The following is a 20,971-nucleotide window of genomic DNA, read 5'->3' on the forward strand; positions in this document are numbered from 1 at the left end:
TTTGGGTAAATGTTTAATTTATACAGGTTGTCCCATAAATTTTTGTCAAGCTCTTTTGTGTAGCTTTTGTAAAGCGGACTAAATTGAGTCGAAAAGTTCTTTACCATTTTACAATTTTCGCAATAATTAACAAGATATTAATTATTAAAAATTGCCTAATATTGATCTTCAATAATTTTTTACCCAAATACTATCAACTTTGCAGAAAAACTGCAAGAGACAAAAATCATTTATTTTCTTCTCATAGAACTCTAAGAATTTTTTCAGAATTTTTTATCAACTTTTAAGTACTGCATTTTCTTATTTTTATCAATATTTTATTATGAGAAAATACGGTATTAAAAAATTTTGAAAAAATTCTGAAAAAGTTCTCAGAACTTTATTCAGAAAAGAAAATAAATATTTTTTTGTCTCTCGCTGTTTTTATGTAAAGTTGATAATATTTGAGTAAAAAATTGTTGAAAACCAATATTTAGCGATTTTTAGTTATAACTAATATCTCGTTAACCATTGCGAAAATTGCAAAATGATACAGGACTTTTCGATTCAGTTTAGTCCACTTAATTATCTACACAAAAACGCTTGGCAAAAACTTACGAGACACCCCATATAATGTCCCTTTGATTTTCTTGTAATTTGGTAAATTTTTGAGCGACAATTTCCCTTTTCGACATATTTATACCAGTCGAGCACATGCAAATGTAATTAATTAAGAACTTCTAGCAAAACACAAAAACAGTAATATTACATCAATTAATACTCCCCACTCAACAATAAATGTAATATAACACGGCATGTTGTACATAACAGTTACATAATTGTCGGGAAATTATAATACTGACATAAATTAATGTCATTACTGTTTATGCTCTGCAGGTTGGCGTTTATTTCAACTTTGACAATCGCTTATATTTTCTATAACAATTATATAACTTTTTAATGTTTCTAAGCTCAATTCACCTCCGTTTATATTCCGTAAGTAGAATTCTGATCTAGAAAAAGAAAGAGAGAGGAAACGCATTATTATCGTCAGTTGAAATAGAATAATATTGGAGTTAAATTTCTGATAAGGATGTCTCATATTATACTCTACCTGCTCTCATGCACATATTATTTGATATATTTGCTTACTTCTTGGTAAACTTTACTAACAAGATCCCGAGCCAGAAAAATACAGCTACAATCGGTTACAATTACCGTAAGATGATCGCCTGTGCTTACTATTGGGTGGTACAAGAAAAGATGGTCCTTGACGTCGAAAAGAACGTTGCGATCGATAAAAACTACATTATTATTATTTTACCAAATCTGTTATTTTATCTCTGTATTAATTTTGCTTCATCGAAATTTAAATCTTTATCGTCGCCGACGCGAGGACTACGAGAATGCTTTTTTATGCCACCTTATATATAAATTTATATACAATGAACACGGTAGTGATGTACATATATTTTATACATATCCTTGCCATTCACTATTTTCTATGATATTCGCTGCTCACAATTTTATCTATGGATTCGAGCTAGGATTTGTTTGTCGAATAAACATCAACGTTCGATTTATCATTTAATTATCGTCTCGACATTCTACTTTATTTCTCAAAAAGAAAACATCGACAAAATGTATTTAACAACGGTTACAGTCGTTCTCGTTAAACAAGAGGCGCGATTTGCTCTCGCCATCGTTCTGTACAATATATGACTTGCAACGTCTCTGTTTAAAAGACGCATCTAGCTAATCGATCTGGCGAATTGCGAAAAAGTACACGAATTCAATATTCACTGTCACGTCGGCCTATTGGAATATACAACATTTCGGTCTCGATAAAAGAATAGGAAATAATTCGACCGCTGCAAATTCATACGTAATTCATTATAATCGAAAATAATTGAGAAAATTTGATTTACAATTATTCAAGTTAAAAAAGGAACCAAGATTTATTTCCTTTCCTTTTTATTGATTTTACGAATGTAATAAGCGCATAAATTACATAATATCGCATGTTTGTTATAAAAAAAGAAATTTTAATCATAAAAAGTTTCTTGGAGAAGTAGATAAAATTTTTAAAATAATGTATTTAAAAATTTTGAATGTCTTCGTGAAAAAATTTTGGTGTTCTCTTGAATAAACGTGAAGGAATTTGATTAAAATCGTTTGCAAGAAGAACTGGTTCCTCTAAAAAAAAAAAAAAAAAAGTAAGTAAGACAAAATAAATATTAAATTAGATACAAAGTGACTATCGAAATGTTTCTCTTTTCTAATCGAAATTATATGTGCAATTATTAGCTTTTGATTGCTATATACGTATATATAATCATCCAATTTCTCCGCTAGAAAATAACAATTAAAAATAATCTCTCTTTATACGTACAGCGACTTTTTTATATACCGCATTATCCTACAAAGTTAATTTATATTTTGAGGAGTGAAAGCTGCCTTCTTCTAATTCACGGTAAGAAAGACGCAAACGATAACGGTAGGTTCTCTTACTTTCAATATTTTAATCACGCGAAATTTGATTTGATTAAAATTAAAATGTTTACCGATTATTGAATGTAGCAAATTATATAATAACGTGGACTTTATCTTTTGCGAATATAAAGTAATAGAGAATTATAATTCTATAAACAATTCTACGAAAAAGATTTTTAATGTTTGCAATGTTTACAAATCACAAGAAATTGATATTTAAATTATTTGTATTATTAATATTGTAAAAAAATAATATATAATACATTAATTTCATAAAAGCTTATGTATACATATAAGTTTATAAGCAATTTCTTCATTCTAGATTTCATCTCTGATATATTTGACTTGTAACAAAAAATCACTATGCAGAATGCGAAGGACTCTGTTTGTAGATGTGCTATATTTTATTTTCTTTGTGAAACAGGATAATTGTTTCATAAAGAAAAAGATAGAAAGGATTGACAAGTCGTAGAATTGACATCACGAGTACTAAACTAATAAATAAAATATTCGTAACTATAAATAAAATATTCGCTGATGAAAGATCAGAGATCTCAATCATTTGCGTAATTCTTCCGCGCGATTTATGTGGAGCATCTTTAGAAAAATAAAGGAAAACGCGAATTGTCACGTTTGTTTGCTTTAAAATGGGCATTAACCTTGCGGCTAGTTAGTAAATAACGCACGATTATATTTTTCGCACGACGTATTAATAGAATCGATTAAATCTATGACGTGTCTACTATCCAGAAATAGTTATTTTGTAATAATAATAATTACTCTTTTTTATAGTCTATCAAAATATTCATCACAGTGCTACGGACACAAAGATTGTGTTCTGGTTTATGTATATATACATATATATGTGTAAATAATCATTTTTTTTACTCCCGGGAAAAACCGACGAGTTCCGGTCACTCGCGTTCATTTTCGCGTTTCGAATCACAAAAAAGAAAAAAAAATAAATCACAATCACACAAATCACAAAAATCACATTTCGTTTTCCGGGAAAAGAATTTTGATTTCTTTCTTTCTTGGGCTTTTCTTTTCCTTGTTAGAAATTACAATGATTCGTTGTAGAATCATGAAATAATGCATGAATAACTTTGTACTTTCATTGCACATATCATTCAATCACAACACGTTTTGATATTTCTCGATTTTATCTTCCATCGGAACACGAGACCGAATTCGTCGACGTTTTTCCACGCTCATATCACTTTTTTTTTCGTTTAAACGTAGAGTGCTACACACACACAATGGCAGTATATATATATATATATATATATATCATCCTGCTTAAAAACTCTTACTCAACTTACTCTCTATGCGTGACTATATTTACAGCAATAAGTTGAGAAAAATGGCCTCTCAACGAGATCGTCCAGCTTGCGATAAACTCCATAAATGAAATGTTTGCACTATAGCAATAATTACAATAGATGCATAGGACAAAGAAAGTAACTCGAATTCCTAATGCGAGTTTCAAGTCGATTGATTTTTCATTTTCATGATTATTGGACACTAGATCGAAAATAAAAAGATTAACCGATTTAATTTAATAGAATTTTCGAATTATATAAATATAGTATGTATATATATATATATATATATATATATATATATATATATATATAGCTATTATATAATATAATACAGAAACGAAAAACTGAATTTATCCTATTGTATTTATATATGCAGTATTTCTATACTGCAAGCACGAGCCACGGATCAAAATGAGACCGGGAGTGTAATCGCAATATTCGAGTCAATTTTACAAACCATTCGTATTGGAACTGTCAATACGCAAAAGTTAATTCTATTACCGAGCAAACGGCTCGAACTAATAATTAAATTAATAAAAAAGAAAGAAAAAAGAAATATATTGCGAATATAAATTATTATTTCAACATGAGCGTTAAATTCATTCGTAATCTTTCGAATTTTTCTCATATTCTCGCGCTTTTTCGATTCTCAATCTCTCTTAACCCTTTGCAATCTAAAATAATTTATAAAAGAAATAATGTTCCGTAATAATTTTGAGAGCATTTTTATCACAATATTATTAATTAGTACATAATAACTTATATCCACAGAAGATACATAAGTTATTATGTCAGTTATCAAGTCAGAGAAATTAATTATAATAAATTATAACATATTCAGATTATTTTTCCCATTAATTAAAAAAAAAATTGTAATTGTCTATATCGCAAAGGGTTAAAAGAACAAAAATTGATTTCTAATTTGATCTTATTCGATCGTTTGTCGATCACAATTCGACTTGAAAGGGACTGGGCGGGCGGAACGATTGGCAGCAGCCCCATGGAAAATACCACGTGGCTCAGCACCTTGGCGAAAATTTTGGATTTGTAGGACCGTGGATGTAACTCCTGAGTTCTTTTGGCGGTTCCGAGCCCAAGTCCGACGCCGTGTCCACGTCTGACTTCCGACAGATGATCATACGTATGTCCGTATGCAGGTAAATTCGACCTGATTTGCTGGACATAAATCTAGAAGAAAAGTTCATACGTGCGTCTGTTATTTCTTCCAGTCTATTTCTAGCACAAAAGCCGACTTAACAAAATGTTTCTTAAACATATATCAATTTTTTAATTCTTTAAAATTTGTAATTGGCGTTTTACGTAACGTATAATTTATACATTGGCCTGCAATGGTCTAATTGCTTGTATAATTTATTTTTAAAATTATTTAAATATACAAATGGAACATACCTAAGGTGAACGAGGTAGCGTAGTGTTTTGTCCCGCAGGGTTCTTTGACGTAAAAAAGTATGAGATCGCGGCGGCATATCGGAAAGATCATACAATACTACGAACATCTTAACGACTGTACCCAACGGATTCAGAAGAGTCACTTGAATGGTGCCACTTCTTGGTACCTGATAACCCTTTTTCTCAAGATTAATATGAGCCTGTAAAAATAATCATATGAATCATCATTATGAATATGAAAGAAAGATGGGAATCTGTAATATCTCTTTATTGAATAATTATTCAGCCATTGATAATTTCATAAATTATTCAAGATACACATTGCAATCGATTATTTGAAAAAGTACGTACAAGGTATGGTGTGGAGACTTTATCGTTGTCACCGAGTGTATAGAAAAACACAGTGACTGGAAGTTTCTGGTGTTTCGGGCAGAAGGTACCACTGGCCCCGAGTTCCGCTGTAAACCCGTGAACCGTGGACACCGGTTCGAGTCTACCGTTCAACGCCGATTCCTCGAAGCTGCCTAGAAGAGCATGACTCTGTGGCCGATGGTGGGAGCTAGACCGTCTTTTGGGTGTCTCTTCGCCTTCACCAGCGGTTTCTGCGTCGCGATCGGTTTCTTCCAGCGAGACTGCACCCGGACTCGGCGGTGTATTTAATTCAAACAACGCGCTAAAAACGCGAAATGTCACTTTAGAGAAAAAAACTGTGCCGATATCAACTTCAGAGGGCTTCAGTAAAAAGTATTGCACTCTAATCTTGGATACTTTCAATTACAATTATTTTCCATTTTATATATTATTACTAATGTAATAGTAGCCAGAGAAAAAACTTTTAAAAAGAAAATTATTGCACAAATAATTCTTCTGAATTAAATTTATAATTTTATAATATTATAAATTATAATGCTATTCACTGATGCCGCTCAACCGTATCGTTTTTCGATTACGTACTTTCTTTTAGAGGAGACGGAATTCAAACTGCTGTCGTAATCGAAACAACAGCTGCCTCTTCTCAATGGCGCTGGACTAGAGGTCAACGGCAGGCCAGTCCTGCTATGGAATACCATCGACGCCGCGTTTTCCAGGGATCTGCGGAATCTCTCCTGTTCGAGCGCAGATGGCACGTTCTTATCGACAGCCTCGTCATCTCCTATCTCCGCGATACTGTCACTGTAATTGTTGCTTCGTAACTTGGAAGACGAATGTCCGCTCTGCGGAATAGTTGGAGTTATCAAATTGCTCTTCTGAAGAGCAGCTATGTCCTTTATAATCTCGTCCTGCTCTTTATTTTTAAAAGATTCTTCGAGTAGCCGCCTGTTGCAATGATTCTGCTGATTGTTTAGGCCCTCGGAATCGCACTCGCGATCATTATTATTTGTACTATGTATATTGCGTGGCTTTTGATGTGCGTCTTTTGTACTGAATATCGCAGCATCCTCTTTCTCCTCTTTCTTTTCCGGAAAATTAGTGAAATCGATTCGCCGTTTCGTCTTGCTGTATCTTGCACTATGTAGATTCGGTTGTTCGTTGTTATAGCGAAATGATGCCGTAGTAAAGCGTTGCTTCAACGTCGAATTCGGCGAAGTCTCCGATGAGGAGGAACTCTCGTCCGCTATCAAAGGAATTGTTTTATCCACTGTATCTTTCTTGAACATCTGCCGAAACCGATGGAATCTTTTATTCAGCGGCAACGATTTCTCGTCATTGGACGAAATGGTTCTATGGTCTTGTTGATCAAGCTTTTCAATGCTCGAAAAGTGAGAATCGTCGTCGCTACTGTCATCGTCAATATTAGTCGTCGACCTCGGTCTGGTCCCGTTTGGTGAAATATCTGACAAGTCCTTTCGGTCCTTGCTGGTTCGCAGAATGGCCCCGAGCAACACGTCAGCTTTAGTGGAAACATTCCGTAAACGATTCACATCCTCGTTCGTACATATTTTCGCTTGCGAATCTTCATTTAATTTGTTGGTACCTTCGGCAAGTTTTGAGCGTGCAGGTTGATAAACATTTTTATCGTAATAGACCCGGTCTAGAGGGCTTGAATGCTCTTCTGGTACCTGATGATTTATCTTTTTACACAATTCACGGCTGCAATCCTCGCAAGATTTAAGTGTACAAACTGGAACTGTTCCAGGATTTATTGAATTACTCTGAACTATTCCTTCCTCCCAACATTTTGTTGTAATTTTCTCTGTCACATCATCATTGATCCTTTCAGATCGTTCTCCGCGTTTTCTCACATTCTTAACAGTAGCTCTTCTACGTCCCGACGGTGTTCTCGCTCGCAATACCGCTAACACTTCGTTGACCTCCCGTTGACTCAATTCGAGATTGCAATTCTTAAACTTGATCTCGTTTGTACCTTGCTGCCCGATTGAATGTTCCGACTTGCTTTCGTTCTTCATTTTGTTGTTATCAACGTAACTTTTTGTTGCCGCAACACCCAAGACTCTTCCAGGTACTTTGCTGAACCAATCCAGAAATCCTCTTTCTTCTCTCTTTTCTTTCTCGTCTGGCATCGATAGTTTCCACATTAATTGATTTAAGTCTGACTTTCCAGTTTTTCTCTGATTACTCTTAATGGTACTTTCTTCTTTATTAATCTCTAATGCGTCTTGACCAGCCGGTACTCGCGCCTCTTCGACAATTTTATTTTTTGGATAACTTTGATGTACGGTGCAAGCGGAATTATCTAATTTTTGTATCCATTTATGCGTTGAAGGTCCCGGATTTGATTCATGAAAGGGATTGGGTTGAGCGTAGGGCTTGATTACAGCATGATTGGATGTAACAGCTGGCGGCTTGTAATTTTTTTCGGAATCATTAAAACGAGTCTCCTTCGCACTGCGAAAGCTTTGGAACTTACTATTCATATTACTATGCTGCCAAGAGGAGACGAAGGACCAACTCGTGGGAGCGAAAGGACTAAGATTATGTAATATCCCACTACTTTTTGTCGCGGATATGATATCCGAGGAGCTACTGGGTCCTCTTCCTAGATTAGAGTTCTTAACGGAATTGTTATAGCCTTCTTCGATCCGATCAGTATTCTTTGAATTGGCAATCTCTGAAACTTCTGTCATTGTATGCTTGTAATATTTCCCCAAGTCGTGTTCAAGATCCTCGATCTTTAGATGTACTTTGAAGCAACGTTCGAGATCCGAGTTTCGATTATTGTGAGTTTTCACCTCATTCTTGTTTTCTATTTCTCTATTCTGGAGAATTCTCATACGGTTGTTTATTGACTCGGTAGAGTTTCTCATTAAGCTCGAGCTGGTGTTGTCCCTTACCTCCTGCACATATTCTTGAACGGACGGTAACGGTGCCGGTTGCGAGTTCACACAAGGACTCTCCGCCGGACCACAAGGAAGCGATCGACGACGCTTCCGTTCGCCAGATCTAATGGTAGGCGATAGAGGGGATACGTCCTCTTCTTCACAACGACAATCATGCTTGCCAGACTTGTTACAAGTGGTTTGTAGTCTGTCGTCCACTAGAACTATTAAAAAAAAAAGCGTTTTAATTTATGTTCGAATAAAAATTGTTAAGATAATTATGAATCTCCACACGTCAATATATTTATAGTTTATTACCAGGTAAGACGAGACCCTCTGGATTTTGCGCGCTGCCAGATCCTATCGGGACACTCTTGGTGGGCGTTAACGCCCTCGCAATATCCTCTTCGTCTTTTTCTTTTTTCGGATGTAACGAACACGTGAGTATGGGTACCTCTTCCATTCGCGGCAGTGCCCACATAGTTACCTAAAACAAAATTATGATGCCAATTATTACATTGATTTTAATCTTATCGATTTGTATTGTATATATTTGTAAACATAATTTATAATGTTGCGTACCTTGATGGAATTTCCATCACCATTACCAGCCAGAGGAAAGGTATGCTCCACTGACGTTTCTCGAAATTTACTGAGATTATCCTCATTGTGCGATACGATCCGGGTGGCTATGTAACTCGGCTCCGCGCCGTTGCTGCGCGACCACCACGCTGCAACCTGGCTGAAGTGTAACCGTGAACGCACTGCTTGGTATAATCCTTGAAAATTCATTGGTTCCTGGCTCCTAAAAGCAACCGGATATAGATATATGATATTTAAAAAAGTATAATAAATAAGTTTTAATAAATTTAGAAATATTACTAGAACTTAGAGACTTGAAAAATCAAATTGAAGAAATAAAAATAATTCAATGAATAAATATTATTACGTTAAAAATGATTTGATATCGAAATTAAAATATCCCGTCGTTCTCGACATGTATAACTTTTTACATTCATATTTAGGCCGATCAGTTGATACTATTATTTATGATTCATACTTGCCTTTATTTCTTCAATTTTCTTTTGTAACTAGATTTATTTTGCAGCACAAAATGAAATAAAGCACGACTTACTTGCTCGGGACAACGCAGATACACCAGTACTCCAGTAACATTTCCGAAGCGCATTTTTGCCATGGTGAAATGGATAAGGACGGCACGGGATATACAGGATATTTGCAAGTGGACTTTGCCAAACCACACGGACAATCGCTGCACAAAAGCACCTCCACGCACAGGTACGATCCAATAGCGAGGCGTTCCGTGATCTCCTGAATTAGTACTCGATATCGATTGCACTTGAAAAATTAAAGAAAAAAAATGTAGGCAAAAAAGTTTTCATAAAGTTAACAGATAAAAAGATAAACCATCTTTATTGTATATTATAGTCGATCATGTCATACTTTCTGTGAAAATATATTTTAATGTAACGTATAAAATAAGTAATAAATATACAGTTTTTTTCGAAATTAAATTTAAATTTTCCAAATTTCTTCTGATAAAGAAAATTTTACAATTTGTATCTTTGCATTTGTAATTTGTTCATTTTTTTATAGACCTTAATTTGTATAACTATTATACGTTAATGATTATTTTTATTATTTAATCATTAAAAAGCATTAAGAAGTTTGCAAATACATATGTTATTTTCTTTTGTATAGCATTTGAATATTTTTAACAGTAAAAATTACAATTGTTCCATTTAATTGGTAAACGAACGAATTTCTTCGACGGCTTTTATATTCCTCTGGCAAAGCTGCGCATAAGTAGGTCGCCTAGGAACAACGGAGAGTAACGGGGACACCATATGTTACGTACCAGATAGTTGTTCTCCTCGCACACGTGGTCATTTGGAACCGCCTGCATAGGCGGTGCGCAGTGTGGGCCCTCTTTGTAGCCACGCGGAGGGCCCTGGATTCTCCCTTCGCACACAAGGACTCCAAGGGCTCGAAACACACTAAGAACACCACCCCGACCGCCAGCCCCGTTCGGGCTGGAGGTGCCTCCTCCCGTCACCGCACCTAGGCAGTGCATACCTGTAAGAAGCATCGATGTAACATGTTCACATCCGTGATCCGCGAAAGAAGGTCTCTATAAGTTATTCAATAGATACTCATACAGCATAGAATTTACTTTAATATCGCTGCAACATGTAATGTTGCTGTAATGTTGCTGCAATGTTGCAGCAGTGTTGCAACTTTTGTGCAACTTAATTTGTGCTGTAGGGGTATTGAATGCAATAAATTGAAAAGTAGGAATTTGAGAGATTAAAAATAAACACGAATTTAACGAAAGTACAGGAATTATGACATCAGGAATGAAATTTAGCGATAAAAGAATACATTCGTATACAATATATTATATTTTTTTTTTAAGTATTGGATCATCTATATACTGCCACTTGCAACCAATTCCTCCACTGTTTTCTCCCAATTAGAATCAGTTAGGCTGAGTTAATTAAATCTCCTTTTTCTATCTGTACTACTCAAGAGTAGCCTTTGTTCAAGCAGAATTTCAGTTCGAACGTAGATGAACGAAGTATCAAAAACTAAAAGTTAAGCAATTTGCAGAAAAAGATGACAAATTCCTCTGACAAAAAATCCATTTCAAGTTGCACACAAGAACTAAACTAAAGGAATGGAAAATTGAGTAATAAAAGTTACTCTTATCATAGTATTTATGTAACATCTGAAGAGAGGAGTATCATCCCGATGTTCATTAATATATTGAGATCGTTTGTAGTCAAAATGCGAAAAAAAGGAAAATGATAAATTGAAATGTCAAATAAGTGTGCCAAGTGACAATGTCAAAAATGGCACACTCTTGCAAAATGGAGTACAACAACCTTTATCAAATCTCCAAATGTTCTTGGAAGCTTATCACCAAGCGATCGAGATCGCTTTTCGATCTCGAAGCACGCGTCGCGCGGGCCAACGTGCTTGAGACGGCTCGTAGGAGCCTTCTGGATTTTTGTCGTCCCTTTAAATTTGTTGTTGTGTCACGTCCGCAGGACTGGTTATAGCCGCACTGCGCGTAGTGCACGTGATGAAAGAAAACAAGGTGCAGTTCGCGGCCTGCCGCGGCGGGTTACAGGTTTCCTGAATGGTTAGTACAATACTGGTAGGGCCAATGCGACTCGCATATCGCCGATTCACGAGTTTTGCTGACGATCGAGTGTGGACGTTTAACGCCTTTTTAAGCGACACGTAGGAATGAAAAACGCAGGAACGAAAACTAAAAACTCAATGAATTCGAACGCTGGCATACACGAGAAAACGAGACGTTTTATTGTTATCTTAAATCCATCTCCTTATTTACGAGGTAACTAAAGTAAAAAGAAATAATGCTGATTTCGATGATGTAACACGCTATTAAAGAAAATGGACAGAAATCTTTTAATTTATGAGCTAACAGTTGCGTAAATTATGAGTCGAGCGACTCGTAGACGTCTCTTTAAGTAGTAGTGTCCTAAATATCACTATCTCGGTTTCATTATCGCAATGAGTGACGATTAAGTAGTCAAGTTCATCAATGATTGATTATCAATTAATGCCTTCACATAGTTTTCTATCGACAAATAAGATAAGATATATTTCGCTGCAATAATATTTGTCAAAATATATTAACGCACAATCAGATTTTCATTATTAGAAAAAAATATTTAGAAAATATTTAGAAAAAAGTACAATGAACAAAAATGCACGAGAACGGAATAATTCCCCACTCCCCCTTCCGCTCCCTCCCCCCCGAATTAATCTCTAGCTACGTCCCTGCGCAGTTAGCGCGTACACGAGAAATTGTTAACTGAAGCGACAGAAGCCACCTTCGATTTTCGACGAGCCGCACGTTGTCGAGGAGGCGGACGAAAGGCGATGTCTCGAGCGGGTGAAAGAAAATTATTCAGCGTATCGTGAATGCACGCGATCGAACGGGTCGCGAGAGCGCTTAACGTCGCGTTACATAAACGGAAAGCTAATACACGAGCGGAAACTCGAGGTCTCTTAATATCCACTCTCGCTGCCCACGTTACGTCACTGGCGAAACACCAGCCAGTCGTCCGGCTGTCTCGCCGTGATTTTTCGTCTTTTCAGTCTTATCGAACGAAATTCAAGACGTCTCACGTGAGACGTGCGTCAATTTCTTTCGATATATCCCACGCACTATAAAGTTCCCCACGAATAATCGAGAAAAGCTCATCTGAGAATTCGCTTGGACGAAATCCGAATATTTACATTTATTTCGGAATTGGGAGGAAACTTTAATTTGTTGATATATCACTCTCTAAATTCTTTAAAATGGAATGGCTCTATAAAGAGTGAAAATTAAGAAAAGAAAATTCTCTTGCAAAAAGAATGAGATTTCACTCTTCAAAATGACGTTCAATCTAACCCAAGCGGAACAGCAAGTCACGATAACCTCAAAATGACATTAAAATAAATGACTTTTAGTGGAAGATCATTTTGGAATCATTTTGATGTAAAGTTTTAGAGAGCACGTTGTACGTATTTAACATTCGCGCAATGCAATAATGAATATGAATATCGATGAGACACGTCGTATTGGCATAAATACGGTGAATAAAAATCGTTTCGCTATCTCATTAATTTGCAAAAAAGCTTATCTCGGGAGTTAACGGTGAACAATGGACGGACGTGGGCGACACGACATCCACATCCGTTCCTGAGGACGGAGGAGGAAGGAGGGAGACCTGGTGGAGTGAGAGGGGGAGCGACGGCGTGTATCGATGGCGGCGTCAGCTGAGCGCACCGCTCACAGCTGGGCGCGAGCGACGCTGTCGCCGAACAGCTGATCGCGTCGTCGCGCTGTCAGAACATGGCGAGCCAGCGCGTATTGCGGATCGCCGCGGCTGCGACAAGCACGTCCCGTCCATTTTCAGCCCGCGCTGATCACGGACCCATGCGATCATGCTCCCCAGGGCCGCACGGGCGACGAGGATACGTTTCACGCAAGTCGAGGAATTAATATACACCGCCGATGCTACGAGCTCAGCCTCGTTTATGAGTCAGAAGTCTATATGAATCACGCGCGAGTTAGATCTTAGGTCTTACTTCTGATTCAGGAAGCCTATGTAAATCTTCTCCGAAGACGATTATTCAACCATGAGAGAACGGAACTCGAGGCTTGCCTTATGAGACTTTGACTAAACTGCTCCCCTCCTTCGAATCGGGATACAACTAGACATGCAGACATGACTAGAAAAAAAATGCAAATAGGAAGGATACAAAAACATCACGAATGTAAGATTAATTCTTAAGATACATCTGTTGATCGTGTTTTTATTTAAATTGAGACTAATTTTCTCCGTGTTTTCTCGGCAGTAGGGATTATCCTTTGAACTATTACCTATTTTGAACGTGCAAGCGATGTTCACGCTTGCAGATGCGGATAACGAAGGCGTTAAAGGTTCTCTCGGCTTTATACGAAGACACGTCATACATAATCATCCTGTCATCTTCATTTATTTCTCCCTGGTCTGCCTGAATGAATAAAGGGTAAAATACAAAGTTTGAAAAAAAAAAATAGAGAACGCGACAAAGAGATACGACTTTCTGTTGCAAGTACGTTACGACGTGTATATGAAATTCCTTTTCGATTATTTGAGCTCGCAAGATTTATATTAATTTAATTTTTTTCTACCTTTCGATAGAAAAGAAACCAAGTGTGTTAGGTTTTGCTTGAAGTAACACGCGGCGTCTACGTCGATCTTGTCCGTTCTTCGACTGGCAAAGGAACGCTTTCAAGACTGCCCAGAAATAAACTCGCTCTTCCGGTAGGTTTGTCGGCATTTACGATGGCGAAACACAGCACTATCGACAAGAATATCGTGCGTATTCGCGGCGCGCACATTTAACCCTTGAAGATATAAAAAAAAACTTTGTCATTATAGCGTTTCCTAAGTTTTGATCTTCGATATTATATTACAAGAGGAGAACGTTAAAAAATGTTTCAAACAGATTTTACAGATTAAACAGTTGGATTTGTAATGGCTCGTGATATTTTCAAGATCAACGTTTTCATGAAGTAATACGCGAAAGAAGGTCTCCATGTAAGAAAAATATATTAATCGCCGTTGGCTTGACCTTTAGCTTTAATATCTACGCATGCGGTAGTCAATTAATCGTATTTGTTCACAGCTGCGTTCTACGGCCAGTTTCCTGCTTACGGAATTCAAGTAAAATCGATGTCTTTCAGCTAGGTCACCTAAAAAAAATCCAGAGCGCCTATCTACCGGGCGTTCTGCATTTTACGAGCACACGAGAGCTCGAAACTGGGTCGACTGGCCCAAGTAAGGGGGAGCACAGTTTCCGGACGAATCTATGTCCCGATTGTCAGAAAGACAAATCTTTTGTGATAATGATAGTAATTTTTCTTGAAACCTGCAAGGTTTTAGAATTCCAAATGAAATTCTCTTGAGGATTACCGAGGGTAATGTTATTATCGCAAAAATGGAAAATGAGACGATGGTAAAAATTGAATAAAACACAAGACTCGTTTGCGAAAGATCTAAAATATTCAGGAATATTACAAGATTACAAAATGCAGATTCATATTGGCTCGAGTAGCTTTATTTAATAAAAAATTACAACGATATACGGCATCCGTAATATAAATACGCGTATGTAAGTGACGTGTTGAATTTGAACACGAAACTTGAAATAAACATTGTTGATTCCGACTGTTTAGCAATGCAGCGACTTAATAAAAACAAAACACTAGTGCACTGGTGAAAGCGAGTTTCGATGGTTCGGGGGAGAGAAAGGAATCATTGATCTGATTTCTTTCGTAAGAACAGCTAGATGGTATATTTATAAGACAATTCACCTTCCGTGAAACATTGCTTTTCATACAAAATCAGCTGTATTGAACATAAATTTTACATTAACGAGTACAAGAAGATACATAGATTTTATTCTGCATTTACTCCTATCTTAAGCTTTACGTCACGTATACTAAAAAGATTAAACATTCCTTCTTTGTGTTTCAGATCCTACTATCTTTCCTGATTAAGCTCGCGGACGGCTCGTCGAGATGTGGAGAACATCTTCGGCTTCGAATAAAGGTTTCTGCCTGTGAAGGCAGGGCAAATCGAGACCAGGGAGGGTAACGAGGTCAACTGGTGGGAAGCAGTGGGTGCAGATCTAGGTTACCTGTATATTATGCAACCAACACTACTGTAATTTCATGACTGCGCGTGGTAACATATGCCTACGTGCGCAGAGTGCGCAGCACGACTACGAAAGTAATTGTATGCATTTCGATGATGCGACGATTATATATACGATATTATATATTCGGCCGACAACAGAAATATTCACGTCGCCTTAAATCAACAAATTGCCTTTCGCAAAAAGCTCTCCGGCGGATCTCTTACTACTTATCGGAGTCATGAAATCTACTGCAGAATTACAAAGGAGAACGGTAATGATCTATAGTTGAATTATCTAATCTGCAAAGTCCTAGAATTGATCGAGTGTTCTCTCGACAGTGTCGATTCGATTGCTCCTTAGCAACAACGCCAAAGGCGTTGTACGAGCAATCGTATCTCTTCAATATTTCACATTGCACAGCATCTCTTTCTCTCTTTACACAGTTAAATGTTATACTTGAAATCTATCAACGTTCTTCTTCGTTCTTTTCAGAATTTCGCTTGCCAGGCAAAGACTTCCGCATTTGCACTCGGCACAATTATTCGACAATTACAAATGCTCCGATATGTGTGTTTTCATGAAAACTCAAAGTTGCCAAGTGGTCCATAGTGAAAGCAATAGGCACCGCGAAAGGAGGCCAGTGTTTTTTGAGGGAGTGCTTTTGGAATATCTAATACGTGTATATTTCTGTTCGCTACCACGTGTCTCCTGATATCGCGGGGCCTTACGTAATGTATAAAAGACAGAGGACAAGAGAGAGAGAGAGACAGGGAGCGCGTTTCCTAGCGCGTGCAGCCTTGTCGAGGGACGACAACGACAACGACGACAACGACGACGACGCGACGGTGCAACGCGCTGCACCTTCAGGCCGCGGATCGCCTATAAGCGAACCTCGTATTTATAGGCACTCGCTACCAAGGCCGATCCGCAATTTTAACTCACGTGGACACGCGCGAGACCTCGCGTGACACTTTTTTTTTTCTTCAACGCCCTGAGAACCAACCATTACTTTTATCGACGCTTCAGAAAGGCCCTCCTAAGCAGAAAGTGGTACGCCTTACCTATAGTAAGAATTCTGTCGCGTTTGTTCATTCAGCGGAATACATCAAGGTAGAATAACGTTAATTGAGCAAAAAGACACGTTGACTATCAATCAGAATTTACAAACGAAATCAGTAGCGCCAGTTGAAGTTAAATGTATTCGCATCCATATATTTATACACGAAAAAATATACTGAGTTTTAATAATTTATTTCAATAATGTCAACTAAATATTTATTAAATATAAATATTTAAATAAAAAATGTATCTATCTATTTGTACAAGAACCAATAATTTGATTTAATTATTATTTCTTTCTATTAAATAAATATTTAGATACTGTAAGTAAACGTTTAGTTGACGTTATTTAAATATTTATTAAAATTACAGGGTTGTCACAAATTCCTCATCCGAAAATTCTATAACTTTTCCCCGATTTCCAAATAAAATTTTCGTGATTTTTCTTGATGCTTTCAATAATATTTAAAAATTTTTTGTATTTTTATTCTGAATTGAAAACCGTCTAATACTTTATTAAGTGAGCAATTTAACATAGCAATGTTAATTACTATTAATATTGCTAATACTGCTTGCATTTAATTATTAAGTTAGTAATCCAAAATTGCATAGGTGTAATGTACAGTGTATTAAACTTCTCTAAAGCCAAGAATTTAATTACCAGACAATTTTACAAAAATCCCTGAACTTTTTCCTAATTTCTCTGATTTTCAGTTTTGTGACAACCTTGATTTAGTATACATTTTTTCTCGATGTACAGCTATACAGTTATAAAGCTATAAAATTGCTGGTGATACATTATTCACGCATAACTTTGCACTTTCGGCTCCACGCAGAGACGTATGTGAATTTTCGAATGTTTACATAACATCTGATATCTCTCGAACGTACGAAGCGAGATAATAATTCGATATACGCAAATTTATTTTTTAAAGCTGAAGACAATCCAGACTTAAAAGCGGCAAGACTATAACGGATCTCATCTTGCACTCGATCCTGCCGAATCCTCTTCTCCCTTTCGTGAGGCCGACACTCCACCTTGAGTGAAGAACGATCGGGAGAAGCCGAACCGACCGTGCACCGCGGGCGTCACCTTGAATTTTTTTTTGGGTAGACATCCAAAACAGCTGGGTTCAATGAACGGCTGAGACGACGCCCCCGTTGTTTTGACACGATTCGCTCCGGGGGAGAGAAAAAGATGCACATTTCTCTTCGACTGTGTAGCCATAAAAGCTCAAGAGGCATAAACGCACTTGGCTGGACCTCGCAGCGAGCTCCCGAGTTGCAATTTATTTATCAAACAGCTCAGTAAACGATTGCAATTTGACTTTTTCCATTTGGCTATGGCATGTCGAAAACAAAGAGATCAATTGATGTATACGTTTAAAAATTCTAAGCTTAAAATCGCAATATTTTGCTCTCTTACATAATAAATGTTTAGAAGGTATCATTTCGTTTATTTATAACACGAATAAATAAAGCAGACTTTTTCCGTTATCCTATAGTCGGTTACAATATACACACTGTTAAATGTATAATGTCAAATTGTGTCTAAGGTTTGGAGTTATTATTCCTATAGATTGTCACAATGCTTCTGTACTCAATGGAGTTAAACAATTTAACTGAAGAAACCTATTAATTTATTATTTACTAAGCACATACATCAAGATAAATTTAAATATTATTTATCTTGAAAACAGCAATTTGAACAAAGAAATGGATTGATTAGATATGGTTGTTTTTTTTAACCACACATTTAGTATTAGAATAATACATTTTAACACACACGGAAATGAAAATAACATGTCATTTAACTTGAGAGGAATTTAAACTAGATCATTTAATATTTAACATGCTTCGTAAAATATCGTCTCGAATGTACGTTAATTTTATCAAAGCGCAATTCTTTATCATATCCCAAAAACTCGATTTCAAATCGATCAAAATAAACCGCCCATATTATGAATTATTTAATCAAATTGTATTCAGAATAAATTTATTTTTTTGAATACTTATTTAATCAAATCTTGTTTTTCAAATAATTCCTCGAATCTACGTAAACACGATATGACGTAAAGACACCCGAGAAGAGGAACAGGTTTACGTTAATTAATTTTCAGGTGTCAGCAAACAAAATCAACTTGAAACACTTGCAAAATTTATTCTGGATACCAATTATTCCTTTTACATCAGCGAGAAGCATACAAGGGCCGTTTGGAAAATTCCATTACAAAAGGGAAGTAACGAACAAAGCTTTGTTTGATCGGTATACAAATGTTCTAGTTCTTCAAAAGCCTCTACTAAATTCAATTCTAAACGTAACACAAAAAAGAATCGAAGTATAAGTATTGGAGTCGTTGATGCAAGTACATTTCATATTCTTCTCACGCTAGAAAAGTACTATCATAAGGGTGGAAGGGTTAAAATACATTCTCTCTCTCTCTCTCTCTCTCTCTCTCTCTCTCTCTCTCTCTCTCTCGTTCATTTCTCTATTCGTTATATGAAATCCAGTAGAGAAACCAAAGCCGGAGGAGGGCACTGCCGAGGGGACAAATAACAATCAGCCGTCAGGATAGAGCGACGAGCGGACAAAGGTACCCCCACCTACTGTCACGAACAGCTGGAACACGACGCTGTGGCATGTCTGGAAATGTTCAAGGAACTCAACGCTACGTTTGTATTTGTTAGACATTGCGAGAAATACATGATTACTTTTTTCTTTGCATCAATTAATAAATCAAGATAATAAAGTCTTTAGAAAAGATCATCGAGAGGAACGGAATTCAAAGAGAAAGTCTTTCGTGTAGATTATCTCTCGGAGCTTTTAAACTCCTCGGAGCGAATGAAGGAAAAAAAAAAAGACACGTGTACGCTTTGAATTTGAAAGAGTTTAAGAGAGTATCGTTGGACAAATTTTCCTGATTCGAATGACGAAATCCGTCGTACGGGAAGTGACGCGAGAGAGAAGGAACGTGTTGATTGGCATAAATTCCGCGAACGATACGTCGACTGGTGTGCCTGCAGTGGAACGTCTCAGCCTTGATCGAGGCACTCGCACGTCAAAGTTCTTCGCGTCAATCTCACGTCACGAATACGGCTTCTCGGAGCGATGCAGTTGCGTTAAACGCGATCGCGTCCGAGGGTAATCAACGACGATTTCGCGAGGAAACGCTTTCTCTTAGGAGAGCGCCCTCGCTCGTGTCGTGGAACGGGAATGAGGACGAATGGGTGAAACAACGAGCGCGCTGTCACACGTACACGCGAGAGAGAGAGAGAGAGAGAGAGAGAGAGAGAGAGAGAGAGAACAGATGGGAGAATCGCACAAGCACGGCGACGACGACAATGACAACGGTAACGAGGACAACAAAGACGATGACGATGACAATGACAATGGAAAAATTTGTTCAAACTCGTTTACCGATTCGTAGCGCTCACGCGAGTCTGCTCACGATCCCACCGACGAGCCTGGAGTCGTTCCCATGGGTCAAATGATCCCGTCGACGGGCCCCATGGCAGCCGACCGTCGACGCAGCGTCGCGTGGATGATGACAACAATGACAGCCGATCTCTTTCTCCTCCACGCAGAGGGACGCGCTACTCGACTCGACTGTCGCGACAACCGCTACGAGACTGCGACACGCGAAACGCCAGATGAGAAAACGCTCGGCTCGCAAACACACGGAGCAGCCGAGTTGCGAATGCGGAGACGAGGTAGGGGAAGAACAGAGAACGCGGCCGTCAGCCGTCGACTGGCGCAAGCGACCCGCTCGATGGTCTGTTGCCAACTGGCTTGGTTTGACCCCGCGAGTCGCGACTGCGAGACTAGACGCGCAGAGACCCCGCCGTCAGCGGCGTGCAGTATCGGTTGCCGTTGCGGATGCGCGACTGATCTGATAGTTGCCAACCTATCAGCTATCGGCGGCGCTCCACACTCCACAGCGATCTGGAAACTGGAATCCGCATGTCGCTCGCACCGCTCGTCCGCTTCGCGGACAGGATTTGACGTTCGACGTGGACGGGACGCCTGAGATGCGCACGTGAAAACGAACGAAATTCAAATGTGATTGCACGACGAATATTCTCCGTTAGAATTACAGCGTGTAGGGTGTAAAACCAAGTACCATCAGCTGATACGACTTCGGAAACCGGAGCTGTTTCGAATGAAAAGACTGTGAGAAAGAGTAAACGCGAGCCAGC

The 20,971-nt window shown here is 37.8% G+C and overlaps 1 protein-coding gene and 2 long non-coding RNA genes across 4 annotated transcripts; 2 read left to right on the forward strand and 1 right to left on the reverse strand.

Moving 5' to 3' along the window:
* Positions 1–1,558: 1,558 nt before the first annotated feature.
* atos (atos homolog atossa) lies at positions 1,559–20,621 on the reverse strand. The gene is made up of 9 exons (XM_011063743.2): positions 20,193–20,621; positions 10,365–10,582; positions 9,621–9,844; positions 9,068–9,290; positions 8,804–8,972; positions 6,162–8,709; positions 5,559–5,880; positions 5,208–5,407; positions 1,559–4,985 (listed from the first exon to the last, which is right to left on the reverse strand). Exons 2-9 carry the CDS (start codon positions 10,578–10,580, stop codon positions 4,817–4,819), a joined length of 4,071 nt encoding a protein of 1,356 aa, XP_011062045.2. The 5' UTR covers positions 10,581–10,582; positions 20,193–20,621; the 3' UTR covers positions 1,559–4,816.
* Positions 10,577–18,783, forward strand: LOC147906736 (uncharacterized). Of its 2 annotated transcripts, none has more exons than XR_015548133.1 (3): positions 10,577–11,651; positions 15,553–15,986; positions 16,208–18,783. It is a non-coding gene; the product is annotated as an uncharacterized LOC147906736 (long non-coding RNA). The 2 variants fall into 2 exon arrangements; XR_015548132.1 differs by lacking the exon at positions 10,577–11,651 and adding an exon at positions 11,658–11,867.
* Positions 11,874–15,454, forward strand: LOC105150571 (uncharacterized). The gene is made up of 5 exons (XR_846744.2): positions 11,874–13,804; positions 13,886–14,125; positions 14,215–14,337; positions 14,522–14,613; positions 14,702–15,454. It is a non-coding gene; the product is annotated as an uncharacterized LOC105150571 (long non-coding RNA).
* Positions 20,622–20,971: the final 350 nt, after the last annotated feature.

Source organism: Acromyrmex echinatior, chromosome 18, assembly GCF_024713525.1.
Source record: "Acromyrmex echinatior isolate Ae372 chromosome 18, ASM2471352v2, whole genome shotgun sequence".
Lineage (NCBI taxonomy): Eukaryota > Metazoa > Arthropoda > Insecta > Hymenoptera > Formicidae > Acromyrmex > Acromyrmex echinatior.